The sequence below is a fragment of the Poromitra crassiceps genome (assembly GCF_964638095.1).
Source record: "Poromitra crassiceps genome assembly, chromosome: 3".
Lineage (NCBI taxonomy): Eukaryota > Metazoa > Chordata > Actinopteri > Beryciformes > Melamphaidae > Poromitra > Poromitra crassiceps.
The window spans coordinates 29,098,981-29,112,910 of record NC_139625.1 but is presented as its reverse complement, the minus strand read 5'-3'; the positions used below and the strand labels follow the sequence as shown (position 1 = coordinate 29,112,910).

The window sequence follows — 13,930 nt, the reverse complement described above, 5'->3', positions numbered from 1 at the left end:
TGCACATTGCGATGACGATGCTGAAACGATATATTGTGCAGCCCTACCTGGGGCCCCTTTTTTACACACGTTAAAAAGTTGGAGTTTACTGCCATTCCAGAGTAACAGTCTTTCATGCACAGATGGTGGGTTTGGTTTTATGTAAATTTAGTATAGATTTTTTTTTTTTTCCTTTTCTTCTTGGTGACCAATATGTACGTTTTGTGTTGTTTGTTTGTGTTGGTGTTGTTTTTTATGTTTCCGTCACTGGATTGTGCAAGATTTCGTTCTGCATACTATATTTGACACAATATCAAAGCGTGACAAATGACCATTTGAACACCTGTATGTTGTTGAAAAACTAATAAAAAAATCTGAGGGAAAAAAAAGAAAAAAAGAAATTTACTTTGTGTGCACTGTGGATGACATTTTAGTGAGTACCCCTATGTTTGTGAATGGCTGGTGTACAGAGTTTTATGGCTGGTGTAAGGGAATTTATCCAGAGTATTTGAAGTCTATTCTTTAATTCTGTTCTTGTTCTTCTTGCATTCCTGGTCATTTCTACTTTGTTTCTGTATTGTTTTTCTACAGGAGACTACTATGTTCTGAATGGCAACAAGTTCTGGATCACAAACGGGCCGGATGCCGATGTCTTAATTGTTTACGCCAAGACAGACCCTGAGGCCTACCAAAAAGGCATCACAGCTTTCATTATTGAAAAGGTCAGTACCATCAAGTGCAGCTGTACCAAGCCCCCAGGAATAGCGCTGGGCTGTGAAGCCATTTGAACATGGTGGCGAAGCTCTGTATTGCAAGTCACGTGACACCATGCAGCCCAGAAAGGAAAATTCCCATCCACTTGCATGGGGACCCCGGCAGCTGTTAAACCCAGGGACTTTTTTCCGGGTGTCACTCAAAGTATAAAACGACTCTTTTAATTATCAAAAAAAAAATATGGGGTATTTTTTCTTCAGAAGCCACTAAGAGCCGTATACGGGTGTATTTTCTTCTTTTAATACATTCATGGGTGGGAGGGGTGGGAGACGTCATGGAATACGTCATGGCACACATGCGCACTTCGCTTAGGCCGCATGGTCAGGAACCAGGAAGAAACCCCCCCCATGATGACTTCATGCGCCAGTGAGCAGCCTCCGTCCGGATGCATGGGTGGGCGTGGCTCATCCCCTATCCAGTTCTTTTAATACGTCCATGAGCTGTACAGTATCTCTGATGTTGTGGTTAAGACCAGCCTTGCTTCAGGACTCACATGGTGGCATTACATGAGTCATGACACACTGTTTTGGTCTGTTTCTGGGTTGTGACTCCGCTCTGCTATCCTCCTGTTATTTTTACAACGGTGCCTGCTAGCTGAGCGTGGTCATAAGGAGGCATTTTCTGTTGAGTCAGTCACTCAGTCAGTATGGAGCACTTAGTGAGGTATTGGCACAAATTCCTGTGAGTTGGTACATCGCAGAGACATCAAATTTGGCCCAATGACAGATACTGTATTGGTAACCATTACTAGCTCCAGAAATATTTCCTTAATCGGCCTAATGGGGGTGCTGTAGTTAAACGTTAAGATTTCAGACTTTTAACGGGCTGTAACTTCCTCACTGTAAGTCAGATTTTCATTAAACGTTTTTCCCCATTTTCAGCTGAATTTGCTCTACAAATTTCCCTCATGGACTCTCAAGGTCTGCCTGGAAAGTTTTTGAGATATTTTGAAACTTCACATTAAATTTTTTGAAAGGTTGTTGTTATTTACTGTTGTTTTGAAGATATACATCTTTACATTAGTGAAAGAGCATGGCCTGTCTGCTAAATTGTCATAACTCCATGACCGAATAGCCAATCATCACAAAACTTTATGAAGATGTTCAGATATCATGAATGACCATCTGCATAGCTGTTTTATGATTGAACAGTAGGGGGCACTACAAATGCCAAAAAACGGTATGATGATGAAATTGCGTGAAATTTAGTATGCATGTTCAGGGAGGCTGTACTAGTCAAAATAAGATAAGACGTTTTGTCAACATTGGTGAAAGTGGGCGGGGCATATGGTGTAATCATCATCGTCATCATATATGAAAGGGAGTAAGTGGGCTCTTTTTGTTTCAATATTTGTCCCACATTGGATGAGGCCTTTTACATGCGATTAGGCTGAAACTTTCAGGAAGTGTAAAGAGCACGGGTCACGTGCGGGTGACCTGACAGAGTGGATTTTTTGATTAGGTAATTGCCCTAATGTGGTCACTCGAGCAATTGTTATGTCATCAGTGAGTGATGTCATCAGTGATGCGAAGTTGAGCAATTGTGCACTGCGCATGCCAATAGGGCAGGCGAGACCATGCAGAAGCCAAGCTGCGGGCGAGGCCACACAGCGGCTGAGCTGCGTAAGCGAGCTGTTCGCGTAGCGGGCGAGCCTAGGAATCGAGCGCTGCCTAGTAACATATAACAGCCGCAGCAGTATGTTACATCTACTTTTTAGGTTTTGCCGTTGTCAACACCAAATTTGGTATAGGCGCCGTGGGCCTGTACAGGGTCTGTACTTTGTAACAGTAGTGTGTGTGTGTGTGTGTGTGTGTGTGTGTGTGTGTGTGTGTGTGTGTGTGTGTGTGTGTGTGTGTGTGTGTGTGTGTGTGTGTGTGTGTGTGTGTATGTGTATGTGCGTGCGTGCATGCGTGTCCCCTGTAGGGAATGCCAGGGTTCTCCACAGCACAGAAGTTGGATAAACTCGGCATGAGGGGGTCCAACACCTGCGAACTGGTCTTTGAAGATTGCAAAGTCCCAGGTGTGTGGTGTGTGTGCCATGTATGCACCTGTGTAAAGTAGGACAATCCAGAGACCAGTACTACATTTTTTGTGGCTCATTCTCTTGCATGGGTGTTGCATGATCTGTTCTCTTGCATGTGTGTTGCGTGATCCATGTGTAAACTTTACTTTCCTCAGTTATTTAGTAGGTCTCTGTTTTATTGTGATGTGAAGTGTTTTCTATTTGTTTTAGCGGGGAACATCCTTGGTCCTCTGAACAAAGGTGTGTATGTGATGATGAGCGGCCTGGACCTGGAGAGGCTGGTACTTTCCTCAGGACCTATTGGGTAAGTCCATACTTGGGCTAGGCAGAGGATGGCTTTGAATGACCCGAGGTGATCTTGTATTATGGATCCAGACATGTTAACTTGATTCTGTTCAATCAAGGCGTCTGTTTTCTCTGGCATGTTTAGCTCCTGTTTTGCATAATACTACTATCCCCTTGGTTGCCTGAAGCAAGCCCCCTTCATCACTCATTCAGTTGTGTTCCTATTTGCTTATGAACTATACCTATGGGTTTTTTGCACCTGATGAGTCTGGTTCAGGTTTTCTCCAAGGAGGCAATTAGACCATGTCAGCATCACGTCCACTGATTAGACTTTGTGCACTGGACTGGAGCCAAGCAGCGCTCTCATGGTACCTACATGACCAAAGCCCTGTTTAAGTTTCATGTCAAGTCCTTTGTTATTGTAATTGGTAAGAAATGGTCTAGCGGGAGAGTTTAGACATCATTAGTACAGGGCAAGATCTAATCACTGTTGGATTAATTTGATAAAAATAGCAAAATATCCATATTAGGAAAGCAGCCTCAAAGATGGTCACACCAGATCCATGAATTGCAGAATTCACAACATTGGCATTATTACAAAAAATTGCACTTCAAGGAACTGCATCCAGTCCAGACAAAAGCCATGGTGAATGGGAAAGTGTCGTTTTCCGTTCTGTGTGTGTATTGTCCTGTGATGGAAATCAAACATTATTTTGCACACTGCAATTTTTTAAATGTGTTAGTTAATGTCGCAATTACTATTGGTTGAGATTTTAATCACAAATTCCTCTTTATTATCACTTTTCAGCATCATGCAGGCAGTTATGGACTTTGCTGTGCCCTACCTACATGTCAGAGAAGCTTTTGGACAAAAGATTGGACACTTTCAGGTTTGAACTGCACTCCCCACTTTGTGCAATCAAGTCAGATTTTTAAAGTCAAATAGATATAAATATATTTAATAGATAATGTTTCAGGTTTAAAGACGAGAGCACTTACAAATTTAACTTGATTTGAGTGACATTTTTCTTTCTCAGTGTGTTAAATGTATTCATCTCATTGACAGCTGATGCAAGGCAAGATGGCTGACATGTACACCAGGCTGAGCTCCTGTCGGCAGTACGTGTACAACGTTGCCCGAGCTTGTGACAAAGGACACTTCAGCTCCATGGTGAGGGGATTTGTTCCAACCGCTTATCTTTACTACTCTTTTGTCAAAGTTTGATGTTGTTGATTAGTACCACTACCTTCTGTAGAAAAATAATACTCAAATGTCATTAGTAAGGATCTAGTTGGCACAACGATTTATTTGAGACACAAAGAGATACGTTTGTGTGCAGAGGAATTTTCTTGTTTTACAGGCTGTCTACAGATCCTTAAATGCAGTTAAACAAGTGCACTTTCAATTTGTAGGTGCTCTGCATGGGGGACACGTATTATTGTGTAGTAAGGAGTAAGTGAAATAAGAACTCCACCTGCTAACAGCAAAGTGCTGTGGTAGCACAGTTGTTGTAACTAAGAGAATCGCTGAACAAAATATGCAATTCATGCATTAACTGCTGCAGCAAAGACCCTGTCTATGCTTGTGCCTTCTACCATACTGCCTGGTGTATGAGCACACTGTATTTGCCTTGGCTCTGTCTGCATGGCCTAAAGAGCGCAGACTGTAAATTAGAGCTGTGAATCTTCACTGGCCTCACGTTTCGATTACGATTCATCTGTCAACGATTCGATTTGATGATGATGCATGATGCATGATGCATCATGATCAATCAATCAATCAATCAATCAATCAATCAATCAGTTTAATACATGTCCCAGAAGGGCACTTTGGTTCACATCAGGCAGTAGTGGTTATTACAACATCATTACTAGTTTGAGAATAGTAATAAAGGCACACTTCAGAATTGTTGTAACATTATTACTAGTTTGAAAAAGTAATAAAGGCACACTTCAATATTAAACAATACATATACATTTGTTGCAATATGTACAGATTCCAAAAGACCATCTGCTGCCCTCAGCCGGGTCGCCGCGTGCGCAGCGCCACCGTTGCAAAAAAAGCGACTGCCTTGTTTGAGGGCTGAGTGCATTTTTCATTTGCATTTGATGCATCTTGATACAAAGTATCTCCGCTCCAAGTAACACGTCCTCAATTTTCTATATTATTATTGCACATGGCTACTTTTTCATCAATAATACAAGCAGTCAGCTAAACCCTTTTTTATTTAGAAAAGTGCTTTAAAATCTGAATGTCAACATTATTAAACATAAACGATTCAACAATTCATATGTCAACGATTGGAGTCGACTCCATGTCCGCATCGCGATGCATCCTAAAACGATTAATTTTGGCACCCCTACTGTAAATCCCCTAAGCACTGTGCATTGCAAAAAGCGTTAACACACACCATATGTGCACACACACCATTATGTACCATTATGTGGATGTACGTGCACGCACGCACGCACGCACACGCACACGCACACACACACACACACACACACACACACACACACACACACACACACACACACACACAGAGAAACATGTACACACTACACACACAGCCTGGCTCTTATTGAGGTGCCCCCCTGAGCTAATGGCGCCTTTAGGCCATCATCAAGTTTTAGAGGTCTTAAAATTAATTTGGGGGAAATGTTGCTACCTGAAAAAGATGGCTCTATCCTAAAAGAAGTATGAAACAATTTTATTTTGTCAATGGTCTTAAGAAGACTTAAATTTAATAGTGACCTGTGACATGTTTTACATATATGTTAAAGGATGGGTTTTCCGTGGGGAATATGAATATATATTAAATCTCACGCCCCTAAGGTTTTCGAATCCGTTGAAATTTTTGAAATTGGTGGTTTACTCACAGAGATATCAACCGAAATCCACTCTGTGTGTGTGGGGGGGGGGGGGGGGGTGGTGGGGGGGAGGTGCGGGTGCGGGGACTCGAAATACTACATTTCCCACAATGCACTGGGCTCGCGTGGCCTTCGTTTTCATGCCCACCCCTCAGGCATTTGGCTGATATCAAACTCCAGTAGGTGGCGGTAATGCACATATATGTTTGCCAACCGCCATAAAACTCAAAGAAGAAGAAGGCTTCGACAATAAAAGATACAAAGAAGAAGAAATAAATCGAAAATAAAATTGCCTCCAAATTGCACCAAATGTAAACGGTAGTATATATGTCAGGAGATGTCTTCATAAAAAAAATTCATGCATTTTAAGGCATTTTCGTAGGAGTTACGCGCATCTGATGTTGTAACTATTTTCTGTAAAAATGTGTAAAAACGGGTACATTGCTCAGCGTTGATTTCGTTACTTCAACCCACCTACTACTAGATGTAAAATTTGACGATCTTTCCAATGCCGCCAGTCCCGTGTCTATTAGTGCTTCCGTTCCCGAGATATGGTCTCTTTGCAAGGAACTATGGGAAGCTAATATTAGCTACAGCAGGCTAGGCGGTTGAAAAAGATGGCTGCCTTTTTGTTTTTGTCAAGGCCTCTAAAGGGGCGTGGAGGACCTCTAGAGGCGGGACCATGGCCAACAACAGTTGTAATTCATAGGTGTACGACTTCCGCAAGGCGGGGGGTGTCATGGAAATAATGTGATAGATGCTTGGCATCTATCACATTTGCATGGCAGTGAATATCCAATTTCAAAAATTTCAACGGATTCGAAAACCTTAGGGGCGTGAGATTTAATATATATTCATATTCCCCACGGAAAACCCATCCTTTAAGTACAGTAAGAGCAGGTGTCAGATGGTATATAGGGCTGTTATTCCCTTTTTCCATATTACATTTTGTGGGGGGTTGGCATTACATTTATTATAACTTGCACAATCTGGGAACCCATAGGTTTAAAAAAAAAAAAAAAAAAACTCTGGGGGCAGCCAATGTCAATGTGGTGCAACAGGAACTCAAGAGGCGCGGTCGGCAGCAGAAGAAAATCCCTTTCCGCTCCCTGCAAGCTCTGCCATTGGCTCCAACCGACCGGCTCTGCCCATTAATGGATTATTTTCCGCTCGCTGCGTGTCGCTCTCAAATCCGTCCGTCGCTATGAAACAACAAAAACAACTCTAGTTCGTTGCTAGTAGCAAGTAGCAACTTGCTATACACTGAAAATGGTAAGTTTTGACTACACACCGGTCACGTTCACTTCATTTTGATCGGGTAAAGCGCAGCATGCGTGCGAGCGCTGTTACACCCCTTTTGACGGAGCCTGCCGACAGATTTTCGATGCAAGTCAAAAGTCTGTCTCAACTTGCATTACAAAGGTTTTAAAATGTTTAATGAAACCTGCAGACTGTGTTTTAAATCACCTATTCATTCTACACAAACCTGACACTGTCTTTGTCAGCATCATATTTTACTTTTCCCTACACCGTACTGACTGAATCCCATGCTGGTCTTTTTTTTGCCACTGCGTACAGTAGCTGTATTGACTTGTGTCGTCATTGCAGGACTGTGCTGGAGTGATCCTGTATTGTGCTGAGAATGCCACTCAGGTTGCTTTGGATGGCATTCAGTGTCTGGGTAAGTGCCAGCAAACTTCATGGCTCAAATGAAAAAGCACCAGGGACTTAGGCTGAAGCCAACTTCCATGCTTGTGTCAATATAGGGAAGGCTTGTTACTCCTCATTCATTCAATCAAAATGTTTGACAGATATGAATTACTTTTTTTTAGAAATATACTAATAACAAGCATTTTTTTACCGAGGGTATAAATAGCTTTCTTCATTTATGTTCTTGTTACAATGCACACAGATCCTGGGTGTGGACACGGGAGATAAAAACTAATAATAATAATGTATTTTGAAGCTACAATTTATTATAGTCCATACCCAGGGATGTGCGTGCCACAACTCTGCACAGCCCAGCCAAAAATGATAATAAACAGCTTAAAGGAGAATTCGTTTTTTTTGTTACAACCTGGACCTTATTTTCAGCTTAGTTTATGTTAAACTACGGTAGTCACCCAGAACAGACATTTCTCAGATTGATGCAGTATTGAGCTAGAACGTGCCGCGCAACAGCCTGGAACAGGCATGTTGCAACTGTGCATGTACGTCCTGTAAAAAACTTATTTTCTGTCATGCACCGGCTTAGTGTCCTCTAGTAAGAGAGTGGCGTCAGCGGAGGACCAAAATGCAAGAATCATTAGCCAATGAACAGCCAGGAATGGGTCTCGCGCTACTTTTGCATGCTAAAATAAAGCCGATAATGTACAATTTGATTCATTTCAAGGGATGAAAAACCCTTTCAAAGTACAACACTGTCTATTTTGATGCAACTCGACAGTGCTGCTTTTTTTTACTGAAGAGTTCCACTTTCTACTTCCTGGAAAAAAACTGGTCCATTGGAGTGAATGGAGATGTCGGAACTCTTCTATTATACGGCTCTGCACCGGCTCATATCCTTATTTTATCAAAGAGACGGAACTGGGAGCGCCTCTATTGACCTCCTTTTGCTTTCTGATCCCAGATCAGGACTGTGTGTGGGACCTGAGTCTCGCCAGAGTCTCACAACAGTTGAGAGTTCAGCTGAGGTGGATCAAGCCACCTTTGGAGTAAACAGCGTAGGATGACTGCATATTTAACAGATTTTGTGAATATTGACAATGCCAATGCATTTGGATTCGATGGTCGCCCGTATTTATTTGAGCCGGACTAACATTATAAGGATTAGGGATGGGCACAATTAATCGATGATCGATAATTGAGAGATCGTTAAGAATCACATCGATCATGTGGAATTTTGATTGCATTCAATCATTCATTGATTCATTGATTCATTGCATAGCAAACATGAAGAGAGCCAGAGGAAGTTTTGTGTGGGACCAGTTTGAGTTAAGATGACTTAGCTCACTCCATCCACTGCAATGCCGTGTATAAATACAATACAGTCACTTCAACAACATACATCCCTCCCTGGTGTAACATTTCACTAGCACTGCATGTCTGCTTGGTATAGTCCGCTACATGCAGCCAGCAGACCTGCAGTGCATGTACGCTACACAACGAACCCTCAACCTACCATCACTGTGTTAGCACAGAGGGAGATGAGACCCAGGCGATCTGCAAACTGATCGAGGTGGATATACTGTCCTGTAAGTATTGTTGAGGGCAACGGTTTTCGCCACCTGGTCAATGTGATTGAGCCAGCATATCACATTATTTTCTGCCATAGGCATTTTGTATTAAAAAAAAAACGATTAATCGATAATTAATCATTAAATCTTCCAGATGATCGATTATGGAGATTTATTCAAATGCCCATCCCTAATACGGATTACACACTGAAGACGGTACCTTTTATCTCTACCAATGTGGCGGACAGGTGACAGAGACGGGGTGAGCAGCACGCTGCAACAACGTAAATACAGTGTTGATTTCACACAGCCTGTGAAAGCCGTGATTATTACGCCTCGCCTCCTGTGTAAAAGTCACAGGGATGGAATGGCGAGTCATTTTGTTACACCTTTCGTTCTGCCAATGGAGGTAGTATCCGCCCCAAATCCATAGGCCATTCTAGGCTTTCCAAACAGCGGTTGCATCATCACGGTCCAAAGTGGACCCCGACCGGGGGGTATCAGACAAAGACAAAGGACAAAGAAATGTTGTACATTTTAAAGTAAAATGCATTAATCTGGTGCACTCTGAGAGCAAAATGAAGAGGTTAGTAGATCTATGAAGAACACAATGAATCGAGAAATTGCATTGAATAATGTTGAATACAATGAAATATAGATATCTACGACACATAATATATATATTCGATTAGATTTTGTTTAAATAGACAAGGGGGTGCACGTGCATCCAGTGCACCAATGTAAAATCGCCAGTGCCCGAATCGACATCTGTTTAAAAGGGTACACCGCGGGAAGACGGGAATCTCAGCTCATTCATTAAAAAATTATCTTCTTTACACTTCTTTACACCAATATTGCGGGATTTCTGTGTAAAAAGGGCTAGAGTCTCTATGATATAATATGCCGCTGCGTGGCAGAAAATAAGCTTTTTTACAGGACGTACTGTACATGCATGGTTGCAACATGCCCCTACAGTCTCTGTTCCAGGCTGTTGAGCGCGCATCCTTGCTCACTACTGCATCAATCTGAGAAATGATTGTTATGGGTGACTAGTTTAACATAAACTAAACTGAAAATAAGGTCCAGGTTGTAAAAAACCCCCAACAGATTTCTCCTTTAAATTAGCGGAAATGGAAAAATCAGCTTTGTCAGTCCCTGCCTAATGCTCAATACCCATGTGGAGTTGATTGGGGGGGAAATGGATGCAGACAGATGGACAGAGTTTTCCTCATTTTGTGTGTCCATTTCCCCCCACATTTAAGATGTTTGTGAGCATTCTTCTGTGCAGTTTCCCCCTGCCACCCTGCATTTACCACATTTATTTTGAAGATTATGACTGGACGTATCTGTTCATTGGCATGGCTTTTATTTTGAAACGGGCCCTCCATCCGGACGTTCTGCATGTCGGTCTCTGTGACTTGACCGTGGAGCGTAAAACCAAGAGGGATCATGAAAGTCAGATTAGCTGATAGGAGAGCTTCTTGTCAGACGGTCTGTGGCCCCACGCACGCACACACACACACACACACACACACACACACACACACACACCTTGCTCTCTCTTCTGTGTGCCTTACACACCCTCCTCATCCCTCCCTCCTACAAAGCACTCCTGCTTGGATAACTCCCCCACAGCCAAATTGCACCAAGGTGAACTCCGTGCACGAGAATGCTCATAAACGGATTACATTTAGGGAAATGGGGGGGGGTGGGGGTCAGCTTCATCAGTCCCTGCCTATGCCAATGCTCAGTGTCCATGGGCAGTTTCAGATTGATTGGCTGACCAGTTGGGGAGATAAATGGATTCAGACGGAAGGGAGGAAGCAAGGATGGACGAACGGACACAGTTTCCTTCATTATAGTACGATAGAGGGCATGAGGTGGTATTGTGTGCATACAAGATAGACCTCATGCCTCATTTTGATTCAATTAAGTGCACAAGAGACATATCGTTCCCTTGTTTTGGTTCATTGGTGCCCTCATTTTCATTATCTTGCGCCCAAAATTAAAAGGATTGTGTAAACAAATTAACATACATATTAGTTAATAAAATGTGCACCTTTTTTCTGATTGTGTGCTCAATTTAGCTACTTCCAACTGATTTCACTCACTTGTTGTAATTACTGTAGTTGATTTTACTTGATTGCATTAATTTAGTGTAATCAGCATCATATTTTGTTGAATGAATATATATTTAGTTGAATGAAGTTTTGATTAAGTGTAATTTAATTAAATTTAACTGAAGGTGGAAGACAAGGCATTGCGTACTGACAATACCCCTTACTGTTAGTGTGAAACTGACAAGGATATTGAGCTAGTGGGCTTTATCGTCATTGTCAATATACAGACTTGAGGGACATTGACATTTTTCACAGCAGCCACTTTATATCTAAAAGGCAGGGTAAACACAGGTGCAACCAAAACATTAATGAGGGTTTCCAACTTCCAATCCATTTAGGTTTTCCAGTGCTGGGGCCCTCATTAATGTTTTGGTTGGACCTGTGTTTACCCTGCCTTTTAGACACAAAATGGCCGCTTTGAAAAAGGCCCGCATCAGTCAACAAACAAGCTCTCCAACACCAACAAGGGTTTGGTCGAGTTACACTGCATCTATATCTGAACTTATTAAATGTTTACGTTTTACATAATTTTGTATCTCCACAAATTTAATCATCTCAAGTCCACATTTTATATATCGTGCACACAAGTTAATACTTTATCTCGAAACTCCTTTCCTCCTCTCCAAGACTGTAACTGCACGTTAACGTGCTCATTTTGTTGGTCATGTTCTTATTCAAGTTTGGGCCTTGTGTTAGCTCATACTTAATCACTGCCTTATCCTGTCAACAGGTGGGAATGGCTACATCAATGACTACCCCATGGGCCGATTCCTACGGGACGCCAAACTGTATGAAATCGGCGCAGGCACAAGTGAGGTACGCAGGCTCATTATTGGACGAGCCTTCAACTCTATGTACAAGTAGGCGGAGCTGGGAATTGGCGAACACTCACTACAGACTGATCGGCTTGCCAACGAGAAACACACACACACACACACACACACACACACAGACACACACACAGACCAAGGGCCTTATATGAGTGTGTTGCTGCTGTTGTCACAATGTTGCTGACTTCTCATACATTTAACACCAATGTCACATGGATTGAATGATGGGTCATACTGTATGTATCTTTATTCATAGAGAGTATACTCTGTCATACATGGCAGAAACATAGGGGCAACCAGGGAAACGTTATTCGATCTAGTGTTTAACAGCCGACTGTTGATCACAATTGACTACCGTAATTTCCGCACTATAAGCCGCACCGGAGTATAAGCCGCAGCAGCAAAATTGCCTGTTTGTTACATATATAAGCCGCACCGGACTATAAGCCGCAGGTGTTTTAATGTTTTTTTTTTTTTTTTTTTTTTATTGTGTTTTAATGTTTAATTACCATATGTAAGGGTTCATGCACAGAGGGGATTGTCGGGAAAGAGATGGCTGTTTGAGGAAGCTCCCATTTATTAACATTTCAACAAAACAACATAACACAACACCACCTGTGTTTTTTTTTACAGTGCACACAGTGTCCGTGGTGTGGTGAAAAGAGGGCAAGAGAGGAAATTAAAACAGAAGTGGATTTATAGTTAGAAAGAGTGCTAAAAAAGAGAGATTTTTTTTTTTTTTTTTTTTTTCCCCCCCCCCGAAAAAATCCATAGATAAGCCGCACCATTATATAAGCCGCAGGGCCAAAAAACGGGGAAAAAGCCGCGGCTTATAGTCCGAAATTTACGGTAATTCTCTCCTATATTTTCTCATCTTAGATTTAGCATAAGTGCCCTTGATGACAAATAATTATGCTATCACATTTTCAAACTGTAATTTGAGCAAAAGCCACATGATAAGCGCTGAAATGCCAGCTGCTTTCTCAGCAATAAAAGGACTACCGGTATTCATGAGCAGTCACTTACAAATCGGGCAGCATCATAGATTTTCCTCTTGATGTGATGAAATGAAATTAGAGCTTGGAAATTACTGATGCTGCTTTGCATACAGTAGGACCATATACAGTACTTTATTGCAAATCACTATGATTTGTTTTATAGTTTATTGAGGCTACTGTACTGGGCTCAAAACTGATTCTACATCTTGTCTTGAACACTCCCACAAGAGCTCCAAAACTGCTGCCAAAACAGCTTTGTCGTCAAAACCACAATGACAACCGCTCACTTTCCACCTCAACCAGCCAGCTGGCATTTCAAAGGTTCATTTAATGACATTGCCATTGTTTTACAAGAAGAAAGGGCACGTGATGTGATGTGATGTGATGTGATGTGATGGGGCCAGAGCAACTTGCAGTGGGGGTTCAGTGTTGCTCAAGGACGCACGGCTGCTGGGATCATACCTGAGAAGATCCAGTAATGGCTCTCTAACCTTAACTAGCCTCAGCTCCCAATATCTGTATGCTAACTGCGCGAAATTGTTCTCACAACCCTTAAAAACAGAAAATCCACCCTTACACAGAGTGCAAGTTGTTTCTGAGATCTTGGAAGACCAACCAGAGACAGCATAATTTAGGAAAGTCTCTATTTTGGACAAAACAAAACAAAAAGACGATGCACATCTTTTTACTTGGTCATCATCACTCATTGTAAATGTGTTTTTTGTATATAACCTGGACATATGAATTATCTTTGGTGTCGATCTGTGTAGGTAGCAAATACCTTTCATGAATGAATGTAATGTGAAAGGTATTT

General features: G+C 41.9%; 1 protein-coding gene across 1 annotated transcript in view; it reads left to right on the top strand.

Annotated features, from left to right (window-relative positions):
- Positions 1-12,686, top strand: part of ivd (isovaleryl-CoA dehydrogenase) — a 30,977-nt gene extending 18,291 nt beyond the window's left edge. The window contains exons 6-12 of the mRNA XM_083634243.1: positions 571-701; positions 2,677-2,773; positions 2,987-3,080; positions 3,870-3,951; positions 4,128-4,232; positions 7,541-7,613; positions 12,019-12,686. Of these exons, the coding sequence (XP_083490369.1) occupies positions 571-701; positions 2,677-2,773; positions 2,987-3,080; positions 3,870-3,951; positions 4,128-4,232; positions 7,541-7,613; positions 12,019-12,152 (716 nt within the window). The 3' untranslated portion in view covers positions 12,153-12,686. The remainder of the gene's footprint in view (positions 1-570; positions 702-2,676; positions 2,774-2,986; positions 3,081-3,869; positions 3,952-4,127; positions 4,233-7,540; positions 7,614-12,018) is intronic.
- The last annotated feature ends 1,244 nt before the right edge of the window (positions 12,687-13,930 follow it).